At 43.9% G+C, this 24528-nt stretch overlaps 1 protein-coding gene across 1 annotated transcript in view; it reads left to right on the forward strand.

Annotated features, from left to right (window-relative positions):
• The first annotated feature begins 37 nt into the window (after positions 1-37).
• Positions 38-24528, forward strand: part of ARFGEF3 (ARFGEF family member 3) — a 182910-nt gene continuing 158419 nt past the window's right edge. The window contains exons 1-2 of the mRNA XM_034670783.1: positions 38-221; positions 8455-8506. Of these exons, the coding sequence (XP_034526674.1) occupies positions 137-221; positions 8455-8506 (137 nt within the window). The 5' untranslated portion in view covers positions 38-136. The remainder of the gene's footprint in view (positions 222-8454; positions 8507-24528) is intronic.

The following is a 24528-nucleotide window of genomic DNA, read 5'->3' on the forward strand; positions in this document are numbered from 1 at the left end:
AGCGCAGCGGCCGCCTTTGCGCCCCGGGCCAGGCAGTGGCAACAGCGACAGCGGCGGGCGGCGGCGGCGGCGTCTCCGGCCGGGCCTCGCGCGCGCTCCTCTCGCTGTCGGTGTCCGAGCCCCTGCGAAGGTCAAGATGGAAGAGATCCTGAGGAAGCTGCAGAAGGAAGCGTCCGGGAGCAAGTACAAAGCCATCAAGGAGAGCTGCAGCTGGGCCCTGGGTAAGCGCGGGCGCGGGGCGCCGGGCACCTGGCGGCCGGTCGGGCTCCCGCGCCCCTGCTCGCGGCCACGGGGGAGCCGCGCGGGCTGGGGCCCTGATGCGTGGGGGGCTTCCGCTAAGCTGCTGTTATGGATCCATTTCGCTCGATTTAGAGAGTTGCCTCAGTGAATTGATGTGGGATATGACAATTTTGGTTCGGGCGTTAACATCCATCCGCCTCCTCTCTGGTCTCTGTCTTCTCCCAAACCTTAACGGGGAACCGCCGTCCTCCCCGCCAGGAGGCCCCCTTTTCCAGATTCCCAGCAAGGTGGACGATGGTCACCCATCTCAGAGTTAGACCAGACCACCAGCCGGTGCGAATCCAGGGGCCTGATTCCAAGCGCGGGTGGGAAAAAGGGAAGTTGAACCATCAACCCCGATCTGGAAACACTGGCGAATGTGACCAGGAAGGAATGGCTTCTTTAATTTGATTTTCCAGATCGAGGCCAGCTTGTTAAGTATTAGCTTTCATGGTTATTGTACATGAAACATTACATACGGGTGGGATCGCGTTACCTCTGCAATTCTGCTGTGGTGTGCCCTTCAGACAGGTGGGATTTTAAATTTGTGAGCTGTGCAAGTATTGAAATAAGTTCTAGGTAGCACATTTGTGTTTCCCATCAGACTCAGGTTTGCAGAACTCCACCTCAAACAAGACTGAAAGACATTCATTCCAATTCAGTACGAATTTGGGCAATCAGAATTGTCTGGATGGGAATGCAGACGGGTCAGGAACATACTTCGGGTGATGGTGATGGAAACAAGGAAAGGCCGAGGAGAAACCAAGGCAGCCTTGGGGGCTCCTGGCCTGGCCCAAGCCTGCATGCAATTCCTCAGTTGCCATTCAATTACACAATAAAATTGAGTCTCTTTCTCTCCTAATTAGAAAGCAATCAGTGCTTGTTATGACACCGCTGTGGTACAACCTAAAAAGGGATAAGTGCCATTAGCAGGTTTTCCACTAAATGTAGAATCCGGTGTTGTTTTAGGTAACTGTTAATATTTAGAAGACCAGAATTCACATATATAGGGTGTATGTGTACAGACAATCCTTGCAACATCATTTTTCTTTGACATCTGCATATGTCAAGGAAGTTTATCTTGTAGGCAGAACTTGACCATTGTTTACTGTTACAGGAATTGGGACCAGATATAAATGAGCAGCTAGGCTCTTAAAGCCACAGTACTGTTTTTGCATTGCCATTGTCATTCAACAGAGCGATTCTGAGTTAGATTCCCAATTGCCTCTAATGAAGGGTCACAGATGGCTGCATAACATAATAAAGCAGGGCCTGGCTGCGCTTTAAACATGCCATTCCTGTGTTCATTATTATTTTGCTAAGTTAAGCAGATTGAGATAACAGGGAGGAGAAGAGTAATCTGAGTATTTTTAATGTTTAAATTTTGATACTCAACATCTTAAGTTAAACCGCAGTGTTGCTGAGTTTAGATCCTTGAAGCTACCTGGGAAGCCCAGAGGTGAGGCGGGTATCTGAGCCAGGCCTGCAGTCGGACCTAACCTGCCTGTGATTCCTTTCCCAGTGACTATTCTTCTGTAGTTACCAAGAAGAGACAAAGTGCATGAAATAGTTAAGTAACAGTGCCTGACATTCATTGTGCAGGTTGGAATGAGTACATCAGGAAAACAGATCAAAGAAGATGGCATAGAGTATGGGGTCATGGGTGGGGTGGGGAGGAAATTGGTGTGAGCTGGTGGGACTTTTAAAGTAGATTTGCCTTGAAGAATGGGTAAGCTGTGGATTCCTTCTTCTCTTCACTTATTTATTTAGCAAACATTTGTGAAGGTCTCCCCTGTACTGAGCGTGGGCTATAAGGATGAGGACAATGCTTCCTCCCTATAAGGACTGTGTTAGGAGGGCATGGGGAGGGAGAAGGCAGCATGAACAAAGGCTATATGGTTTCCTGCTCTCTTTTCCACTCCAGTCCATTTTCCACCATTCCATCAATTTCTTTTTTATTATAAAGCACTTCCCCCCCAACCCCGTAATTTCTTTCTAAAGTGTGAATTCCTTAAAACACTGTTCAGAATCTAACCCCAGCCCTTGTTTCTTATTGCTCCCCAACCCCCAAGGGTTCCGTGAACTACAGTAAGCTGCAGCTGTTCATGAACACAACGTGCCCTGCATGCTGCTCTGTCGTTACTCATTCTGGGAATTCCCTTGCCAGACCCCAAGACCCACCTTACATAGGAAGCGTGCCCTGAGTTCTTCAGGCAAATCCGTTCCTCCTCTGGGTGCAGAGCCCTGCCCTTATGACTGTCTTAGAGCCCCAGATGCTTTGGATTATTTGGCCTGGGCTGTTCTTCTAGGGGCAGGATAATTGAGAAATATTGTATTCAGGAGACGAAATCCTCCCGCCCCCAAACAACAACAACAACAAAACCCTAATTCAAGCTGACTTCAGCAAAACAGAATTTATTCACTCTACTCACTAAATATCACGATCATGTGTGTAGCCCTGTAAGGCTAGCCGTGGGTTGAGTTTGGCTCCAGAATTATGCACTATTCAAGGACCTGGCTCTGCTCTTTCTGGGGAGATTAACATGCTCTGCGCGAGTCTCCACAGCTTCAGGCTTGTGAATCATCACATTTAGGCCATCTCATGGGAACGAAGCATCAGAGCACTTAGAGCATCTGAGGGGAGAGGGATCATCTCTCAGTAAAACCATCATGGGAGGGAAGAGTCATTTCCACACTTAGTCCATCTGAACAGCAAGGGGTTCTCTCCCACTTGGACCATCATATGGGAGAGGGGTTACCATGACATTTAGCCCATCGCAGGAGAGAGGAGTCATCTCCCCCTGAAACCACCATAGGAGATAGGGGGTCATTGCCATACGTAGGCCCATCACAGGAGAAAGGGGTCATCTCCCACTTGGCCAATCATCAAATCATCTCAAGAGAGTGGAGCTCTTCCAGTCACTCCTGCCCAGTCCTTGGTTTCCCTTGTTCTCTCTTGGTCCTGATGGATCATGTGTGTACCCAAACCAGTCCTCTAGCTAAGGAGTAGAATGGGCTAACTGGTTCAGATCTAGGCTAGAAGACTTACTGAAATCCCTAACTCAGAAAGGGATGGTTTCCTCAAAACAGATTTAGGATTCTGTTTCCGAAGGCTGGTCAGCCAAAACAACACATGTCGACAGTGTAGACATGTGCTTCTTGAACGTAGGGACTATCCCTTATGTTTCTTTGTGGCTTCTGCACCTACAATAAGAGAAGCAGATGTTTATAAACAGATCAGCCCATTAATGACTTGTTTGGATTTTAAGTGATAATCATCTTTTTTTCTGTTTATAGAAGTTATATATGCTCATTTTAGAATATTGAAAAGTATTTGCACAGTGTAGGGAAAAAACTAACATCACCTGTAATCTCAATGCCCAGAAAGAACACTAATCACATTTGGGAGTATTCCCCTTCTGCAGAGGGTTATCCTATCTATGGCAGACTCTCATTTGTTTTGTTTTTTCAGCTTTAGCATCTTCTTCTACGTTGTCATCAATAGTTCTCTGAAAATCGGTTTTCTTTTCTTTTTTTTTTTAAAGATTTTATTTATTTATTTGACAGAGATAGAGACAGCCAGCGAGAGAGGGAACAAGCAGGGGGAGTGGGAGAGGAAGAAGCAGGCTCATAGCGGAGGATCCTGATGTGGGGCTCGATCCCATGACACCGGGATCACGTCCTGAGCCGAAGGCAGATGCTTAACCGCTGTGCCACCCGGGCGCCCCTGAAAATCGGTTTTCTTAATGGCTGCATAATAACTGACAAGGAATATACATGTATCTTCCTCCCATTTTGAGCAATGTAGGTTGTTAGATATTTTTCTTGTCAGTGAGGAAATGGTCTGACGACAGGATAGAAAGAATAAGGGAAGGGGTCAGCTCGTGGAGAGTGGAGACAATAGCATTTTCCTTCAAGAACTGGTGATCTTGGAGGCACATGGGCTCTTTGGCTGGATGACATAGAAATTCAGCACGTTAGAGCAGCAAGCGGCCGTGTCTTCATTTTAGAAACTTGTGGTGTTTTCCATATATCAGGGGACTTGTGTAAAATGGAGGAGAGGAGAAAGACAACTAGAGGCTGGAACGCCAGGTAGGGGAAGAATAGTGTATCCCCCACCCTCTCTCCCTCTACCTTCCCACCTGGTTTTCCTTCCAGCCAGTTTCTGTTGTGTTTACAGCTAGAATTCTCAAAAAGTCTGTAGTGCTTGCGGCCATAGCCTCAGTTTCCACTCAGCCTTCCCCTCACCGCCATCTACCTCCCTCCTCTGTCAGGCCACCAACTGGCGGAGAAGACGGAGGTACACAGGCCTACTTCCAGCAGGGCATTCTCAGCCACGTGGGGCAGCCCCAGCGCGTCCTCCCCTGGCCTCCAGGACCCCTTGCCCATTTTTATCGTGCCTCCGAAGCCGCTCTGGCTCCTTTGCAGCTCCAGCACTTCTCCCCTCACAGAAATGTTGGAGTTTCTCAAGAGTCAGCCCTGAGCGCTCTTCTCTTCCTGCCAGCCCTCCCGGAGTCGGCTACATCCATCCCCACTGCTTCAGTTCAGTTCCCCAGGATGTGCCGCCCCCATTTACCTCACCAGTCTGCGTCTGGGCTCCGCCATGCAGACCCCGGGGGCAGACACCCTCTCAGCGTCTCTGCTTGAACAGGACAGGCCCAATATGGCTGCTCTGCGATTTTCCTCAGTCTTTTTTTCTTCTGGTTCTTGGTTAGCATTTGTAGGGTTGGGCGCTATTGAACATCCTGCGGTGAATATAAACCCCTCCGTCTGATGAGGAAAACTGCAGTGATTTGGCTGCGTAGTGTCAGCACCTGCCCTTGGAGAGCAGCAGCTCGTTGTCCTGGGCATGGGCCCCTACCCTACTAACTGCTAGGCCACGCTGACTCGGGGGCCCTTTCATATGCTCCCTGCACTGGCCTCTCAGGGCTTTACTTTAGGGTTATCCTGTCTCATCCTTTTTTTTTTTTTAAAGATTTTATTTATTTATGTGACAGAGAGACAGCCAGCGAGAGAGGGAACACAGCAGGGGAGTGGGAGAGGAAGAAGCAGGCTCCCAGCCGAGGAGCCCGATGTGGGGCTCGATCCCGGAGCGCCGGGATCACGCCCTGAGCCGAAGGCAGACGCTTAACGACTGCGCCACCCAGGCGCCCCTATCCTGCCTCATCTTAACAACTGACCTCAGTTCTTCCGCTTCCTCCCTTGGCCTTGTGGGCCACAGTATCACTGACCCTCCTGGTCTCATCTTTCTGTTTTGCAGATTGTCTTGCTTACACCCACTGTTTGCCCCATTGGCCACAACATGCCCAGATCCTACCATCATGTTTTGGATTGTTCTACTCCTGAGTCTCAGGGACACGCTTGGTGTCCATTTTTCCTTCTGATCTTTTAGCAGACAGGGAGAAATATTTCTCCTTCTCCAATGAAAATGGCTCACATTGACAGGGCTTGTGGACTCTAAGCAATGAAGAAAGGAGTCAGTACGGTTTGAGCTGAAAAACTGGGAATGAATCAGAGCTTGTGATATTGGGATTTCTAATAAGAAATATATATTTGGTCTTTGTCCTTGTTTCTGGCACAGAGCCCCAAAAATCCTTGAATTTCCTAGGTGAAGAGGACCACGAAGTGTTTCTGTCATGTTAATGAACCAGTCTAAGGATCTGGTATTGCTAAGAGGACCAACCCTGTGTTTAGGGAGTTGGAATTTTCAATCCCACCCCAGACCTCCAGGAAAGGAAGAGGGGCTGCAGATTGAGTTCAGTCTCCAATGGCTGATGATTTAATCAATCATTCCTATGTAAGGAAGCCTCCATAAAAACCCCGAAAGGATGGGGTTCAGAGAGCTTCTGGGTTGGTAAACCCACGGAAACTTGGGGAGAATGGTGCCCTCAGAGACATGGATGCTCCTCGCCTTTTCCCCATCTCTTGGCACTTGCACCCCTTCCATCTGGCACTTCCTGAATTTTGTCCTTTTATAATAAACCAGGAATGTAGTAAGCGAAATGTTTCTCTGAGTTCTGTGAGCTGTTCTAGCAAATTAACTGAACCCAAGCAGGCGGTCATTAGAACCTTCAACCTATGACTGGTCAGTCAGAAGCCCGTGTGACAACCTGAATTTGGGATTGGGGTCTGAAAAGGGGGTGCAGTCCTGTAGGACTGAGCCCTTAACCTTTGGGATCTGATGCTATCTCCTAGTAGATGGTATAAGAATTGAATTAAATGGTAGGACAGCCAGCTGGTGTCAGAGAATTGCTTGGTCATGTGGGGAAGCCTCCCCCAGCCACACATGTTGGAATTGGGTGCAGAATTGTTAACGCTTATTGAAATAGAACAGCTTTTGCAGGGGGAGGGGGAGAATAGTGTTTCATTATCTCTACAACTGGAGGTAACAGTAGTGTGAATAATCCACAACAATGGTAAAGTATCAAACATCCAGGTTGGGTTAATGAGATTTAAGGGTGAGCCACCTTTCAGTATCCCTAACTATAGGATGATTAAAAAAAAGTTTAATCTGCCATGTCATAAATGTGTATGAGCATAATGAGATATTGTATAAAGTGCTTTGTGAACATCAAGTCTCTCGCCAGTATAAATTATTATTTAGGAGTATTGAAACAGTATTTTCAAGGAAATAGCTTTCCTTTCTATATTTATTATTATTTTTAATTGAAGTTTAGTTGACATGCAATAGTATATTAATTTCAGGTGTAAAACTTAATGTTTTGACCATTATATACATTACAAAATGCTTACAAGTAGTATAGTTACCCTCTGTCACCAAGCAAAGTTGTTAAAATATTATTGTTGGTATTCCCTATGCTGTTCTTTTCATCCCTGTGACTAATTTATTTTGTAACTGGAAGTTTGTACCTCTTAATCCCCTTTGCCTATTTAACCCATCCCCCACATCCCTACCCTCTGGTAATCATCAGTTTGCTCTCTGTACATATTCATGAGTCTATTTTTGGTTTTTGTTTATGTTTGTTTTGGTTTTGAGATCCCACATATAAGTGAAATCATATGGTATTTGTCTTTCTCTACCTGACTCATTTCACTGAGTATAATACACTCGAGGTCCACCTACCCTCTCACAAATGATGAGATTTCATTCTTTTTCTTATGGCTGAGTAATAGTCCATTATATATATATATTATACCCCATCTTCTTTATCCATTCATTTATTAAGGGACACTTAGGTTGCTTTCATATCATGGCTATTGTAAATAATGCTGCAATAAACATAGGGGTACATATGTCTTTTGAATTACTGGTTTTTTCTTTTTCTTCCTTCAGGTAAATATACCCAGCAGTAGTGGAATTTTGGATGGTATAATAGTTCTATTTTTAATTTTTTGAGGAACCCCCATACTGTTTTCTGCAGTGGCTATACCAATTTACATTTCCTCCAATAGTGCATGAGGGTTCTCTTTTCTCATATCCTTGCCAACACTTATTTCTTATCTTTTTGATTTTAGCTATTCTGACAGGTGTCAGGTAATATCTCATAGTGGTTTTGATTTGCGTTTTCCTGATGATGAGTGATGTCGAGCATCTTTTCATGTGTCTGTTGGCCATCTGGATGTCTTCTCTGGAAAATGCCTATTCAGGTCCTCTGCCCATTTTTTAATTGGATTATTTGGGGTAGTTTTTTTTTTTTTTTTTTTTGGTGTTGAGTTGTATAAGTTCTTCATATATTTTAGATATTAACCCCTTATTAGATATATGATTTGCAAATATTTTGTCCCATCCAGTGTGTTGCCTTTTGTTTTTGTTGATTGTTTCCTTTGCTCTGCAAATGCCTTTTAGTTTGATGTAGTCCCAAGAGTTTATTTTTGCTTTTGTTTCCCTTGTCCTTTGTCTATTTTTATTGCAAGACTATCTCATTTTAGCCGGTTGTAGCTAGATTAAATTGGCATTTTGGTTCAGTTTAAAAATTTAGCTATACATTCTGTGTTTCTGTAGGGAAATGTATCCTAATTTGTAACTCCTCCAAGGAAGTCTTTTGAGCTATCAAGGGAGGATTTTTAAGTATGAGTGACTCGCATGCAGATAATTGAGAACTAATTTATAATTATAGGAATTTCCAGGGGAGAAAAAAAAAACTGACGGAAATTTATCTGCAGATTCTCAGTCTATACATATTTATTTTTAACTTTGTAATTTTCCTTTTGCAGAAACCCTGGGTGGTGTGGATACTATTGTCAAGATCCCTCCACACTTGCTGAGGTAAGGAGACTGGAGTTGTAAAATATAGTGGAACTAAAATTCACCCACTGTGCTTTCCTGAAGGCCCAGATAACCTCATTGGCCTGTAGCATTTTACTTGTTGACCGAACGCTCTTTTAAATCCATGAACTGGGATAGTTCATGAGGTTAGCATGATGGGAATCTGACTGCAGTGATTTCTAGGCATCTGTGGAGTGAGTGAAGTCAGTAATCCAAAGAAAGCAGCTGAGGGATGAGGTGAAAGTATAAAATTGGACAAGGAGAGAAATGACCAAAACCTAAGAGAGAATGTAGACAGTGGACAAGATCTTCCACTGAAGACTAGGAAATGGTGCCCCCACTGGGCAGAAGCCATCCTACACCCTGGTGGGGTAGATTTAAACTCCCGCTGGTCCCTTGGCTGGACACCATCTCCCACAAACTCTATAGCCACATATAACAGCCCGACATGGCGAGCCTGTTTCCCCACCTTCCTCACCATTCCCCATCCCTCTTTATCATGAGAGAAATGCCCTGTATGGGACATTTGGAAAGAACAAATAAGAAAGTTGCCCATAAGTACACCACCTAAGGATAACCACTGAAAACCATTTAGCAGATTTTCTTAACAGACTTTTTCCTACATATACATATATTTACAAATTAATATGAATTTTATTTATGTTTGTTTCCTGCTTATTTTTTCAGGCCACATCATATGAAGAACATTTTCTAATGTCAATATATGTTCTTCAGATTAAAATATTGTATATTCTTCCATTTTATGGCTGCTGTAATGTTTATTTAGTAATTTTCTTCTTATTAAACATTTGGCTGATTTCCAGATTTTTTTGACATTATTAAAAATATTGAACTTACACTCTGCTGTTGAGTAAAGTTCTATACTGTCAGGACATTATTATTTACTAGGTGTTTTCTGTCTCTACTAGTAGAATGAACAAGAATTATGATCCTGTGTTTTTCAAAAATTTGTTGTTTCTCCTATAGTATCTGCTGCAAGCTGATATATTGAAAGGAAATTCATGTATTAATCAAACCGAATGTACTTTTATGTGTATAAAGCTAAACGGACAGAATGCCTGGCAATAACACCCTTGCCCGGGTGTAAGGGGGTGTTCCAGCTGGGGTATCCATGCACACAGGAGAACTTGAAGATTCTCCAAGACATATGAAGGCATAGTTGGTTTAAGGGAGATGATTTCCTGGGCCCCATCGTCTACAGGTATTCTTTCTGAAAACTGATTCTGCGACATCTCCTTTTCTGTCTTACCTATTATAGTCCATCTTCTCCTTGACCAAGGACAGCACCACTCTTACCCATCCCATTCTGAATCTTACTGTGGTGTGTTGTCCTGGGGCGCAAAAAGCTCGTCCCATCAACAAAGTACTATGAAAATACTAGTGTTTGGGTTGGTAAAAGGTATGAATATGATGACCAGACCACACATCTTTTTGTAAGTTAGTTTCTGTTTCTTGGCTTTCAAAAAAACTGAAGGAGGACTTAATCTAATGATAAGATAATAGACAAAAAGATGTTTTGGTGATAAGTCTCCTTCACTCTCTTGTTTATGTAAATAAGAGTTTTACTGCTTACATCTATGAAAGTGAAAAGGTATGGAAATGATGTTAAATTCCCACCTTATTATAGCAATAAGGAATACTTCATCCATAGGTATATGAAGTAATTGAGGAGAAAAATAAACATGGCTTATCTGTTTCTTTAGAAATGATTTTAAAGAAACAGAAAAAAGAAAATAAAAAAAGATAAAGTAAAATTATACTTTCCATGTTAACTACATTAACATTCTTATAAATATTCATTAATGCTGTTTGGATCACTTGGGCCCATTAGCAATCACACCTCAAACCAGAAGAAAATTGAACAGCTTTAAATCTTATGGCCAGAGGTAATCTTTAAAAAATCACTTTATATACATTTTGTTACACAGAAATATAGTAGGGAGATTAATAAAAGCCTCTCAAGAGTTAAAACATATTATATTGAAAGAAAATTAAGTTGGGGAAGTAGAATGGAAATAGAAGTTCAAGGAGAAAAGAGAAAAATGTAGCATTTTTTTTACTGTTAGAGAAGAGTTTGCTCAGAAACTTTTTTGTTGGATGAAGGCGGTTTTCAAATTGGTGTGGTCTTTAGATTTCATTAGATGCATTTAAATAACTGATATGTTTTAATTAAAAATTGTAATACTTCCAATATGCCAGGATCGTAACCTTTTCCATTCATTGAAATTATGCAGAAATGTAAATGTCCAATTAAAATACATGAAAAACAGAACTTTTAACTCTCTTCGTGGCTGTTTGAGCAACAAAAGTTTGGTAACAGTGCCTTAAAGGCTAGTTCCTAATCCAGAGGGTTGTAGAACCTGATGGCTGGGCTTCCTGTGCTTCTGGGTCTGTGAGGAAAGTTCTGCCTGTGGTGTTAGGGGTGAGAAGGTGCCAGTGATAGCGGCGTTGCCTCCAGGCCTGCTAGTTAAGAACGTTCCTCAGAAGGCAACTGGCATTTTCCAACTCTGTGTGTGTTGGGGGGGCCGACAGATGAGTTAGAGAAAATGCAGTTGTCAATGGGACCTACACATGGTCGGTCCCCATTGAGCCATGGCATTTAGCCTTCCTTTCACCCCCGACCTCAAGATTTACCCAGAGCCAGCTTGCCGTCTTGTACAACCCATAGAAGGGGGGGGGGTCACAAATCGGTGGGGAGGATGCTGGATCAGGAGCTGTGGTTGAATATGCGTATCAGTGTCTTTTCATATCTTCACCTCTGTTAGCGGATAATTTGGAGGGCTGATCCTAATGAGAAAGAGCTGGTGAGGTCATTTTGTGTGTATGTATTGTGTTCTCGGCACTCAGGGAGGTCTAGCAAACGTCTTTGTGCAGAGAACTAAACCCTAGGAATGACACAAAGCAGATGTGAGCATTGCTCTCAAAGGTTTTCTATTCAGAGGGAAGAGAATAAAGACATACATACATAGCTGGAAAACAGTGTTTTGTGGTAGCCACCGTAAATGTATGTAGAATTTTACACATATAAGGAGGTTTCAGTTTGACCATGATTCACAAGAGTTGGGAGGCTTTTAAAGCTTCTTTTAGGTTAGAGGAATAAGCCGTCATTAGAACCAAAAAGAGCTCTTGAATCAATATTTGTCTGATTTACTATTTCCCTTTATCGTAAGAGAAGTGATATAATGAGTTATGCTGTAATGGGCTTTTCTCTCTTTGTTGTCAAGTCAGTCTTCCTTTAATCCTTTGATTCTGCTGCCAGGCACTTTGAAACCCAGGGAGTACTTAACCCTGTCCAGTCATTGTGTTCAGCAGGGCATCTTTCAATTGTTTGAGTACCTGCTCAAAAAAAAAAAAAATCTAGTCACTGTAAATATTTGTACCCAAGAAAGAATTTGGATATGCTAATTATTTGTTCAATTATATTGTAATTATTTTTCTTCAATTACACTTCTGTGTAGTACATGAGAAAGAAACCAGATTAACTATGTCTTGCGTTCTCCTGATTTTAGATAATCACTTCAAGTGATTATTTACAATATTTTGTGGTTTTGAAAAGGGCAATAGGGAATAATTCAAATCTTAAATACTTTTGCTGTGCTGTTTTTCTCCATTTTTATTTTGCCCCTGACTGATTTGCTTTTTACATTCAATATATTAACGTTCTGATAAATAATTACTCATACTGCTGTGCTCAGTTGTGTCCATTAGTAATGATAGCTCAGATCAGAAGAAAACGGAAACCTTGAGAGACCTGGGGTTGCATTACCTTCTGTTTTTCTCTTACCATTGATTGCTCCTCAGACGTCTTGTATGAACTAAAGTAGTCCCGATGTCGCATGAATGATTTTCATCACTCTAGTGACTGGACTCAGTCATGTGTAGGGCACTGCAGGGGAGAAGCCCATGAGAAAACATTTTCGGTGGCGAGAAGGATGGTCGGAGGCATTGCCCGTTCCAGCCCAGGCTTTCAGTGAGCAAACACCCACTCCACGGTTGGTAAGTGGGCCGCTGTAGCAACAGGGATAGGGATTCATGCAGTGCCAGTGCGGGTCCGTGTCAGCCATGGAGGAAGGGCCAGCGATCCTGTCCTGTGGAATATTTCTGAATTTGTTAGTAGATAGTTAGGTGAAAATCATTCTACCTTCTTGCCCTAAGTCTTGCTTTTGAGCTTGGCAGGGAGTCTGAGAGTCCTTACCCTCCTCCGTGAAGAGCCTGTCCCCTCACTGCCTTTGCTTCTCTTTTCCTTCTTCTTAAACTTCAGGACTTCCATGTCTTCACAGGGTTCAAAGCCTGTGACTGAGTGGGCCGTCACAGTGTCCCTAGACTCAAGAAGGAGGTCATCAACAGCTCAGGCTCTTCCTTTGATTGGGGCTACCATTTCCATGTCCTCCTTGTATTACAAGCAGAAGGCAACTGAGGTGCCCCCTAACTGTGACAGACTTGCTGAACTATCTCTGACCAAGTCAAGTGAGCGCGAATAGTCGTTGACTTCATTTGTTGTTAGCCACTGGTTTTTCAACCAAGTGATAAACAAGACCGGGAAGCTACTGGTCAAGAAGTATTAGTAGTTAATAACATGAAATGTTTTCTGTTCTCGGACATTTTTCTACTTTATCCTCTCACCCACTTTACCTCCTTGCTTTTCCCCTGTGGTTTGGGAATCAAATGATAGAACCAAAACAACCTGGTCATTTCTGGAATCTTCAGGGCTGCACTGGTGGCTTTTGTAATGAATATCCAGAGCTGATGTCTATATTTTGTGAAGCTGTCACCAGCCTTGCTTGGCAGGAAGCACCCGGCTTAAGCCCACCTGCACTTAACCACAACTTCTGGAATGTTTAGCTTCTTGCAAGTTGCTTCATCGGCTGTCCCCCTCCATGCCCCGCTGTCCTTGTGATGGTTTGGTTATGATGATACCTGGTTCCATCTGATCATCTTTGTCTCAGAAATGTTGAAGGGTTTATATTATATCCAACCCCAACTGTGAAAAAGAAAAGGGCTCTTTTGTGGACCTTTCAGTACCCTTGTTGTATGCAGTCACTGCCTCTTCCAGATCATTCTTAACCTGCTGGCACATGCCCCCAAAATGTTCTTCCCTGATGGAGTTTTGCAATATTCTTCTGCTTCTGAGTCTCGGTTGGGTATGGCCAGTCTCTGCTGGCATCTGGGCCAGAATGGTTTGCCGGCTGTCTTCTCCAGTGGATTTGAAACTCCGTATTCTGGTGGCAGTGGGTCTGGATATCCTCACATAGCTCTATATAAATCTGTAAGAAGGATGCTTTTCACCCCATGCCAAGGCCCAGAGACCATAGGCCACTACCAGTTTGCTGTCATCGTTGAGCTGCCTGGCTCTCTGACATACTACCCTGTCTTCCCTGTCAGATTTCCAAGAGGTTCGCTCCTCTTTGACTGGGCCCAGGTGGGGTGAGTGAGGTGGAGTCATGCAAGTACAGGGTCAGACCCTGTCTTATTTTTTTAAGGTTTGGTATTTCGTTCATCATGGAATTTTGGCATTCATTTTGAGTTTTTAAAATGTGGTATTAAAACACCTCACACCCTTCAGAATGGCTAAAATAAAAAACATGAGAGACAAGTGTTGGTGAGGATGTGGAGAAGAAGGAACCCTCGTGCACTATTGGCAGGAATGCAAACTGGGGCAGCCACTGTGGAAACTAGTATGGAGGCTCCTCAAAAAATTAAGTAGAATTACCATATGATCCAGTAATTCCACTCCTGGGTATTTACTCGAAAAGAATGTAAACACTAATTCACAAAGATCTGTGTACCCCTATGTTTATTGCAGCATTATTTATGATAGTCAAATTACGGAAGCAGCCCAAGTGTCCATCGATAGATGAATGGATAAAGATGTGATATATACATATACAACGAAATATTACTCAGCCATAAAAAAGAATGAAATCTTGCCATTTGCAACAACATGGATGGATCTAGAGGGTATAATGCTAAGCAAAACAAGTCGGAGAAAGACAAATACCATATAATTTCACTCATGTGGAATTTAAGAAACGAATTAATGAACAAAAAGAAAAGAGACAAACAAAAATCTGAATCTTAACTATAGAGAACAAACTGGTGGTTACCAGCGAGGACGTGGGTGGGGGATGGGTGAAACAGGTGACAGGGATTAAGAGCACACGCACCATGATGGGCACTGAGTCATGTATGGAATTCTTGCATCACTGTATTGTACACTTGAAACTAGTATAACCCTGTTAATTATACTGGAATTCAAAAAAGAAAAAAAGTGTGGCATTAAAATATTATTTATCTTGCTGACTTTTTTAATGCTCCCTAAAATTTTGTGCCCAAGGCCAGTGCCTCAGTCATCTCACTGGAGTTCCAGCCTGCACTCCCTGCATTCCCAGAAAATTCTTATGGCTGCTGGGGTCATCCATGTTCAAGTCAAGCTTTATTCTGCCCCCTCCAGATAACACAGACTATTTTTTTTTTTTTTTACTAAGGACCTTGGTTTCTGTCCTACTTTGAGCAGAACCTTCGTGGCATGCACAATTAGGGAAACAAGCTCTTTCCCACGATGAAGGCTGGGATTAGTAAGACCCCCACTTCCAGGGTACCCTGTCCCACGTGTACTAGTGTTTTACTGAAGGCGTTTCCCAGCCACCGTTCCTCCTCCCTCCTGGGCCCATCTCATAAGTTGAAATAAAGCATGCTGTTACAAATCCTTTTCCTTCCTCATGCCAAAGCTTAGACCCAAATGGCAGGTCTGTGGTGTTTGGTTACCAATCCCAAACTCCCTTAAATGGGGCATTAAAACAGGAGGGGGGGTATTTTCTGAGCTGCTCTTTTCATCAGGATTGTCCACTGGCTGTCTCATACACATGCAGCCTTTCCCACTTCATCATGCTACTTACCCTTGAAGGCTGAGCTGTGTTGCTCGAAGAGATTCTTCTCTCCTCTGTGCCCTCACTCTACTCTGCACAAATCTCTCATGGAGCTGGCAGGCTGGCAGCTGTCTAGGGGTTCTATTCTGAGACCCTATCCTCCAGGAGTTCATATATTATAAATTATTCATCTTTTTAAAGATTTTATTTATTTGAGAGAGAGAGTGAGAGAGAGCTCACAAGCAGGAGGGAAGGGTAGAGGGAGAAGCAGACTCCCCGCTGAATAGGGAGCCCGACCTGGGACTCGATCCTAGAACCCTGGGATCGTGGCCTGAGCCAAAGGCAGACACTTAACCAACTGAGCCACCCAGGTGCCCAAATTATTCGTCTTTTCATCCCCTACTTTGGTCCTCTGTAAATGCTTGCAGGATGAAACTGCTTTTCCAGACTGCACTGCATATCCCAAGGAACGTGTGCCTCATCTCCTAGATTCTTAGAAAACATAGTATTTGGAAGAATTCATGCCAGAATGGAATCTCAGCTTTGGCAGTAGGACTCCTCACATCTCATTGACTGAGAGGGGAGGTCCCAAAGAGTAGGACCAGAAGCCCGATGCCCAATCCATTGACCTCACCCAGTATAGTCTTACATTCCTCACTCTCTCCTCAACCAAAGCGCTAACTAGCCTAATGTGTATTAGATCAGGGGTTAGGAGTTGGTGGTAGTTATTGGAACCCTGATTAATGTTCTGTGCCAAAGGACATTGACTATGCAAGGGTTCCAGCTCTCACTGGCCCACCTGGAAGAGGCAGGCTGCCTCCCCTGCCACACTCCCAACACGAATTCCACTTGGAGTATTTCTGTGAACTAAGGAAATTTCACCCCCATCCTGCTCCAATGCAGGATTTGCCCCTACTCTTAGCCCAGGTTATTTACAACAGGAGTGGTGTAGGTGAGATAAAAATGTCAAGGGAATCCTCGAGCTGTGTTGTTCAAAGGCAGCCATTGGCAATGAACCTCTTGTTGGCATTTCTCAGTGCCCCTTTGGGAACAGTCGCAGACGTGACTCCAGCCACAGCCCAGCACTCTTTCGCTTACCTTCTCTGTGATTGTTCAGAGCCAACCTCAGCCTAATTGCTTTTCTCCTGCCAGTTGTTGTTCCCAGAAAGACTAACAGCATTTCCTCCCATTTGTCCTTGTCTGTGTCCCCCACACCACTCCTGTCCGCCCGGCTTCTGTTTCACTTTGCCTGCCTGGTCCACATACCTTTTCCCGCTCAGATGCTAGCCCGTTCGTCCCTTTCTTGATTGGGGAACCTACTGATCTTTCATGCAGGTTGGGAGCACATTCATCAGCTTTTATGCTTTGAGAGAACCATCCATAGTCACTTCCTACTCTGTATGGTTTTATTTTAATGGCTTTTCTGCGGCTTTTCTCTATGTTAGTGTTTCGGTTCTAGGTTTTGAACCCTGGAGCCACTTCTAAAGGATGTGCAAAAGTTTTGTTTATTTTTTAATTGAAATAAACATATAAACATCAACTGGGAAAGACTGTGATTTCAAATGGCTGAGAACAGCAAATTCCTGTGTAGTGGGTTTTTGGCAGACAGTTTCAATCTCAGCGTTGTTGTTTCTGCCTTTCTTGTATCATGGAGAAGCGTTGGGCTCCCCTTGCTAGCTCCTGTGGTTGAGAGGAAGCAGCAAAGGATGCTCGTGTCGAATTCCCAGGTCCTGTCTTCAGCTGTGCTACCTGAATGGAGGCTATTAGGATAAGTGCCAGACAGGTGCTTCTAACGAGACTTCCATGTTATTCCAGGTGAATTGCAAACATCTGTGCTTCTTATGGATTTAAGCTCATCTTGAGGTCTTCTCTCTTTCTGGTTTCTGCCTTTCTTCCCTAGTACAGCTGACCTCCCTTTGCAGAGGCAGACAAATGTAAGTCAGTTTTGGCTCTATTGATCTGTTGCTGGTTCTGCAATAGGAAGTTAATCATCATCATCATCATCATAAGACGTTTAAGACCCTTTGACTAATGTAAGCCTGGCTCATTTTCAATTATAGAGAATTCTTCATCTCAGCGAGTTATGAAAGGAAGGAGGGAGACTCTGTCAACCTTCCTGGAGGTAGATAGGGACCATTTAAGTGAACAAGGACTTGCCCTGAACTTGACCTGATGTTCCATCTTCCTGAGATCAGGCTTGCCCTAAACAGGTGAGCAGAATGACATTTCCACGTTGGCCACAAAAACCCATTGGCCAAAAGAACATGGCATGCGGAGAAGCCTTTAGCAGTGGGGAAGCTGAAATCCATGTTCAAAATCAAGGTGCCCCAAAGATCTAATTTCTCTTTTTCCTTTTCCTGCTGCTAAGGAAGACAAAGGGTGTTCCTGTCATCTTGTGACATAGCATTAGTAACAATACTGTACTATTTCCTAACTTACAAACAGCTTCTTCTCTGTGTTATCTGCCAGCCTGGAGGCCACTCCTAACGGTTTTCTTGCTCTATTCCCTTTGATAAGGAAGACCTACAATTAGCTCTCAATTATAAAGCTTCTCCTTGTTAATAGCCCCTGACCTAAAAGCACTTTGACATGATCAGTTAAAGAAGTGCATAACCCACCCAAACTAGGATGTGGGGCGTATTGGGCTTGGTTGATATTTTGGGATGTGAGCAAGACATTAACGTTCAAGACTAGGCATGGCCACTCATCATTCCTTTACGACAAGTGGTTGATGTCTTTATTTTATAGCCCTTGGTTCTAAAGGGAAGTGTTGGAAGGAAACATTAAACTCCATTTTGAAAAAAATATAGCAATTCAATCATGAATTTTCTTTCTTAAGCCTCTTTATTCCTTTTAAATGGAATGAAGGTAGGCTTTTTATTCTGTGTTTGGTTTCTATAATTAAACTGTGCCTTACAGGCAATTGAGGTCCAAATTTCCGACTTTATTTCAAATATGCCTCTTGAGAAATTGTTTCTATTGATGGGTTGTAACAGTGGATTCCAAGAGATGGGTAGGGACTGGAGCTTATTGATCACGTGATGTAAATGGCTCAGTGAGTTGTTTGTATCTCTCTTGTTCACCCTGTAGGACTCTTTTTCTATGGGGGAAGGCAGGGTACAAAGACTAAAATCCTATTTAGTTTCATCTTCATTTATTAAGTATTTTATATTTTTTTCTGTTTTCATTTTACTGCATATTTATGTGCAGTTGAACTGTTTATAAATCAGTATGATTATGTAATTATGCAATTATACCCTGGTGTATCTTTTTCAAGTGAAGTTCAGTAAATTTGACACAGATCTCCTTTACCCACCCTATAGTCCAAGACTCGGGTAATATGATGCCTCCTAGCATGCTTAATAGCCTTCTGATTCTTTTTTTTTTTTTTTTTTTTTTTTTTTTTTTTTTTTTTTGGAGAAACCATGTAGCCAGCCACACTCCTCAAGCCGGCCTGGGGTAGGGTCAGGACAGCTGGCCTCCAGACTTTATTGTCTTAACTCACTATGGGGTATTCCCCCACCAGTACTGATTTATCACAGAGGTCTATTATTTCTTCTTTGTAACTTCTGTGAAAAGCTGAGATATAGAATACTAAATTCCATGCAGTAGATTATTTGATGAATTACCAGCATTGAAAAGAGCTCTTGGGAAATCTGTATTTAGCCACTGCTCATTCATGAGGGCAATTTACGAACGTAGGAGTAGGTTAAGATCACCTGGGACTGAAACAACTTTAAATGCAATTTCCAAGGAGCCAGAGCCTTTAAAAGAGGGGGTGTCATATATTCAGGCTGAGGGAAGAGCCATGAATTATTAGTGCTGTTGAGATGAGTGTGTATACAGAACTTTGCCAGGAAATGACCTAAATTGACTTTTCCTCTTTGTAAGGCAGAAGGAGACCTTAAGATAAAAGATTCTGGTCTGGCATTGATGTTGAGTATCCACTGGGGAGGCCTGAGTAATTATGGAATTAACTAATGCTTACCTCTCTGAGCTTCTGCTCACTTGAGTGAGAAGAGGCACAGCAGCAGCTAAGGTGGTCTTTTTAGGGACCGTTGCGAAGAGCGAGCCTGCAGAATTCCTGCGAGGAGGTTTAGCCTAGGCCTGATTTTTACTGAATTAGGCCTCAACCAAAGAAACGCATCCAGGGGCGCCTGGGTGGCTCCGTCGTTAAGCGTCTGCCTTTGGCTCAGGGTGTGATCCCGGCGTTCCGGGATCGAGCCCCACATCGGGCTCCTCCGCTATGAGCCTGCTTCTTCCTCTCCCACTCCCCCTGCTTGTGTTCCCTCTCTTGCTGGCTGTCTCTCTCTCTGTCAAATAAATACATAAAATCTTTAAACAAAAAACAAAAAAACAAAACAAAACAAAAAAAGAAACGCATCCAGTATAGATCCCATTCTGAGTGGGAGCAGACCTGGGCTAATCTTTAATTTAATGAGGTCCAGAGAGAATGGTTGTATTTTAAAGATTTTTTTTTTTCTCTCTGAAACTGTAACTTCCCCACTGCTTGCTTTATTTTGTAAGCCTCATTTTGTTTTTCTGTATTTACCAGCTGGGAGAAAAATCTCTCAAAGACAAAAGGGGTTTTGTATGTTTATTTCTGAGTCTGTTGGTAGAGAAGCAGCCAGGAAACTGTGTCCAGCTGTGGTTGGCAGGGAGGGGCTGAACCCAGAGGCCACCTGGGTTGACCTGGGGAGGGTGACCATATTTACCCTCTGGGATTTTAACTCCTATTCTGAAATAAAGCTAGATGTGGAAGACAGGGCCTGTAACAAGACATTTGCTGAAAGTGGGGAGGAAAGCACTCATGTGTCTCAGACATGGTATAAATAGAGCTGTAATTTTAAAGTCAAGAGGATATTTGATTAAGAAAGAAAGTGATTGTTGAGGGGCGCCTGGGTGGCACAGCGATTAAGCGTCTGCCTTCGGCTCAGGGCGTGATCCCGGCGTTATGGGATCGAGCCCCACATCAGGCTCCTCTGCTATGAGCCTGTTTCTTCCTCTCCCACTCCCCCTGCTTGTGTTCCCTCTCTCGCTGGCTGTCTCTATCCCTGTCGAATAAAGAAATTAAAAAAAAAAAAAGAAAGAAAGAAAGTGATAGTTGGGGCGCCTGGATGGCTCAGTCGTTAAGCCATCTTCTTTCGGCTCAGGTCATGATCCCAGGGTCCTGGGATCGAGCCCCACATTGGGCTCCCTGCTTGGCAGGAAGCCTGCTTCTCCCTCTCCCACTCCCCTTGCTTGTGTTCCCTCTCTTGCTGTCTCTCTCTCTGTCAAATAAATAAAATCTTTAAAAAGAAAAAAAGAAAGAAAGTGATTGTTAGTATAAGGTGTGTGCACCCAGGACAGTGGATGCCTTCATAAATATTTGCTTGTGATGATGCCTTGAAGCTCCGTCTCGAATGCCAGCGTCTCTATTGGAGGCATCTATCTGGAGCTGCGATCAGTAGTAGGAAGACAGTGTGAGGGGGTCTGGGCTGTAGTGGGAGAGGCAGTGGCAGGTGGGGACAGGCATCCTGGGCTTGGAGTCAGCCAAACGAGCCACATTCTGTGTGCTGGGAATAAAACACAGACCATCTGGCCTCCAAGAGCACACCGCCTGAGGGGAAAGGAAACAGGGAATGGTAACACAATAAGTTTTGGGTCCAAGTCCTGGCTCTTCCATGTGTGGCCATTGGGACCCTGAGCTGGTCATTTTGCCCGTAAGCGTCTATAACTGAAGATACCGAAAGGTGGGCTGGTGCCTCTGTTCCCCTGCTGTGATCATTGACCAACCCAAAGATGCAGAGCAAAACAGGTCTAGAGAGACCCTGTTGCAGACCACAGAGACAGACCCCGTCTCCCCGAAAAAGGACTCAGCATTCTTGCATGCCGCCTCCGGTCCAGGCAAAGAGCCACCGCTTTACCTCCTCCTTTCTTCTCTCTTCTCAGCATTTGAGCAGGAAAGCAGCTTCTAGCCCACAGGGCTTGTCTCAGGTCCCTCCATGTTACAGGCACATATTGTTTCCAGCTTTATTGAGATATAATCGACATAACATTGTGTAAGTTTAAGGTATACAACATGATCACTTGCTGTATGTTTACACTGTAATGTGATCAGCACTTAAGGGTGCTTGATATCCATCCCCTCACATAGCTACCAATCTGTGTGCGTGTGTGGTGAGAACTTTTACGTAAGATCGTACATTGTTTGTCTTTCTCTGACTGACTTCACTTAGTGTAATGTTCTCAGGACTCATCCATGTTGCTGTCAATGGCAGGATTTCCTTTTTCGTGGCTGAGTAATACCCACTGTGTGGGCGTGTACCACAATTTCCCATCCATTTATCTATAGTCTCATGAGTGTAGCAGTTCTCAAACTTTTGTTCTTAAAACCGTTTACACTTTTACAAGTTACTGAGGACCCCCAAAGGGCTTTTCGGGAAAAATATCAGATTGTATCTATCAATATTTACCACATTAGAAGTTAAAAAAGAAAGTTAAAAAGTATTTATTAATTCATTAAAAGTAACAAGAAACCTATTACATGTCAATTTGAAAGACATTTTTTTATGAAAAGTAACTACTTTAAGACAATTTAACGAGAAGAATTTTACTTTTTTTTTTTTTTTTTTGCAAATCTTTAATACGTGGCATAGTAGAAGGAAAACAGCTGGAATCTCAGCTCTGCTTCTGCGTTCCAATCTGTTCAATATGTTGCCGTGGTTGAAGAAGATAAAGAAAATCCTGCCTCCTACAGATAAGCAGTTTAAAATGGGAAAGGAATCTTAATCTCCTTTTCAGATAATGGTGGATATTCTTTTTTGATAGAGTCCATCATATATTCCTGAGAGATTGAGAATGAAAATACTTTTGAGCTCGTGGACCCTCTGAAAGGGTCTGGGACGTCTAGGTTACCCTTTGAGAACCATTTCTTACCCATTATATATATATACATAAAGTATATATATATAAAGTATATATATATATAAAGTTGTGTGTATATATATATATACAACTTTATTTATTTTTATTTTTTTTAAGATTTTTATTTATTAGACAGAGAGAAAGACAGCCAGCTGGAGAGGGAACACAAGCAGGGGGAGTGGGAGAGGAAGAAGCAGGCTCCCAGTGGAGGAGCCTGATGCAGGGCTCGATCCCAGAAAGCCGGGATCATGCCCTGAGCTGAAGGCAGACACTTAACAACTGAGCCACCCAGGGCCCCTTTACTTTATTTTAAAGATTTTATTTATTTATTTGACAGAGAGAGGCAGCGAGAGAGGGAACACAAGCAGGGGCAGTGGGAGAGGGAGAAGCAGGCTCCTCGCTGAGCAGGGAGCCTGATGCGGGCCTCGATCCCAGGACCCTGGGATCATGACCTGAGCCGAAGTCAGACGCTTAACGACTGAGCCACCCAGGCACCCCCATTTATATTTTTTAAAGATTGATTTATTTATTTGAGAGAGCAAGAAAGAGGGAGAGAGTATGTGTGCAGGTGCTGGGGGAGGGGCAGAGGGAGAGAGAATCTTCAGGTGGACTCCCTGCTGAGCACAGAGCCTGACACCAGGCTTGATCTCAGGACCCTGAGATCATGACCTGAGCCAAAACCAAGAGTCAGACGCTCAACTGTCTGAGCCACCCAGGCGCCCCTCTTCCCCATTTTAGATGTCAGAATCTTGAATCCTTCATTCTTAAGATTCACCAACCTGGGGCACCTGGGTGGCTCAGTCGGTTGAGCGTCTGACTCTTGGTTTTGGCTCAGATCATGATCTCGGTGTCGTGGGGTCAAGCCCAGCGTCAGGCTCTATGCTGCGTGGGGAGTTTCCTTGAGATTCTCTGCCTTTCCTTTTGCCCCCCCTCCGGCTTGCATGCTCGCTGTCTCTCTCTCAAATTAATTAATTAAAAAAAAAGCCACCAACGCTTCCTCTTACCTGGGAATAGGAGCTTCTCCCAACCCTGCATTTTCTAGGCCTGTTCTTGGGCTCCAAGCCTGAGGCCTGCACAGCAATCATGTTACAATGATTTGTAGGCAGGTGGGCCTGTGTTGTGCCTCCCCCAGCCTGTGGAACCATCACCTGGGTCACATTGTTACGCTTCTGTTATCCCCTGGAGCTATGGAAATTGCCCTGGAATAGCACTGCTAATAATACTCCTTACCCGGGTCTTAGGAAGATTACTTAAGATTTTAAATAAGATGGTACTTTGCAGAATGTACATGAAATCATAAGTGAAGCGCCACCTGATCAAACAGACTTGTGGTGTTTTCGCAGTTTGCAACAGGATTCAAGTTTCTTGGTTTGTTCCCTGCCCCCCTTCAGTGCTGAGTCCCGAAGTGTGATTGTAGAACAGATTTCAGGTACAAAGAAGCAGATGAGAATCTGAATTGAAGAAGTGTTATTTCTGATTCCTCGGCATCCAGAGAGGCCTAACTGGTCCTTGGGAACTAGAAACAAATGAGCCCGAGCAGGCACGGTCAGCGAACCCTTCACTGTGCAGCTATCACGTGTTGTTCTATCAATTCTAGCATCCGAAATAAGGAAACAGAAATCTAATGCCACTCTGTCTTACTCTTCCGTTTTTGCTTACAGACTCAAGAAATGTCACTGAGCTGGCCTCCTTTGTGGCAGTCCATGATGAGGCTGGGTGTTGATGGAATTATGGGGGGAGGGGGAGGACCCAAATTTCCAGTAGTACTGCACCCCATACCTACCTAAAGGCAATGGTTCAGTTTGGTTTTTAACCAGAAGACATGCAGGAGTTTTCCTAGTTTAGGAGATAATTGTCAGCGTTTGTAAATTCTCTGTGACTTCCATCATTTTCCCCCAGAACAGAGACCTCTGGTTGCTTACCCAACATCCAGTCATCCCCCTGCCACCACCAAGACCTGACTGGGGGTGAGGATGTGCTTTTATTGTCAGCCCTGTGCTTCAGGGGACGCCACCCCATTGCACGTGCAACTTTGCCATCTGGCCGTGGGCGTGCCCTGTGTCGGGTGTGTTGGGGTGGAATGTGAGAGGGACGCTGTCTCTTACTCACAAAGGGGATGTTCTTTCCTCCCTGAAACTTATCATCTTCAAATGATGCTGCCAATGGCCACAGCTTGCTTTGCAGCTGTGAGGGGAACCGGTGGAGGGTGGAGGGGGACCGGGGGCGGGT

This window comes from Ailuropoda melanoleuca, chromosome 10 (assembly GCF_002007445.2).
Source record: "Ailuropoda melanoleuca isolate Jingjing chromosome 10, ASM200744v2, whole genome shotgun sequence".
Taxonomy (NCBI): domain Eukaryota; kingdom Metazoa; phylum Chordata; class Mammalia; order Carnivora; family Ursidae; genus Ailuropoda; species Ailuropoda melanoleuca.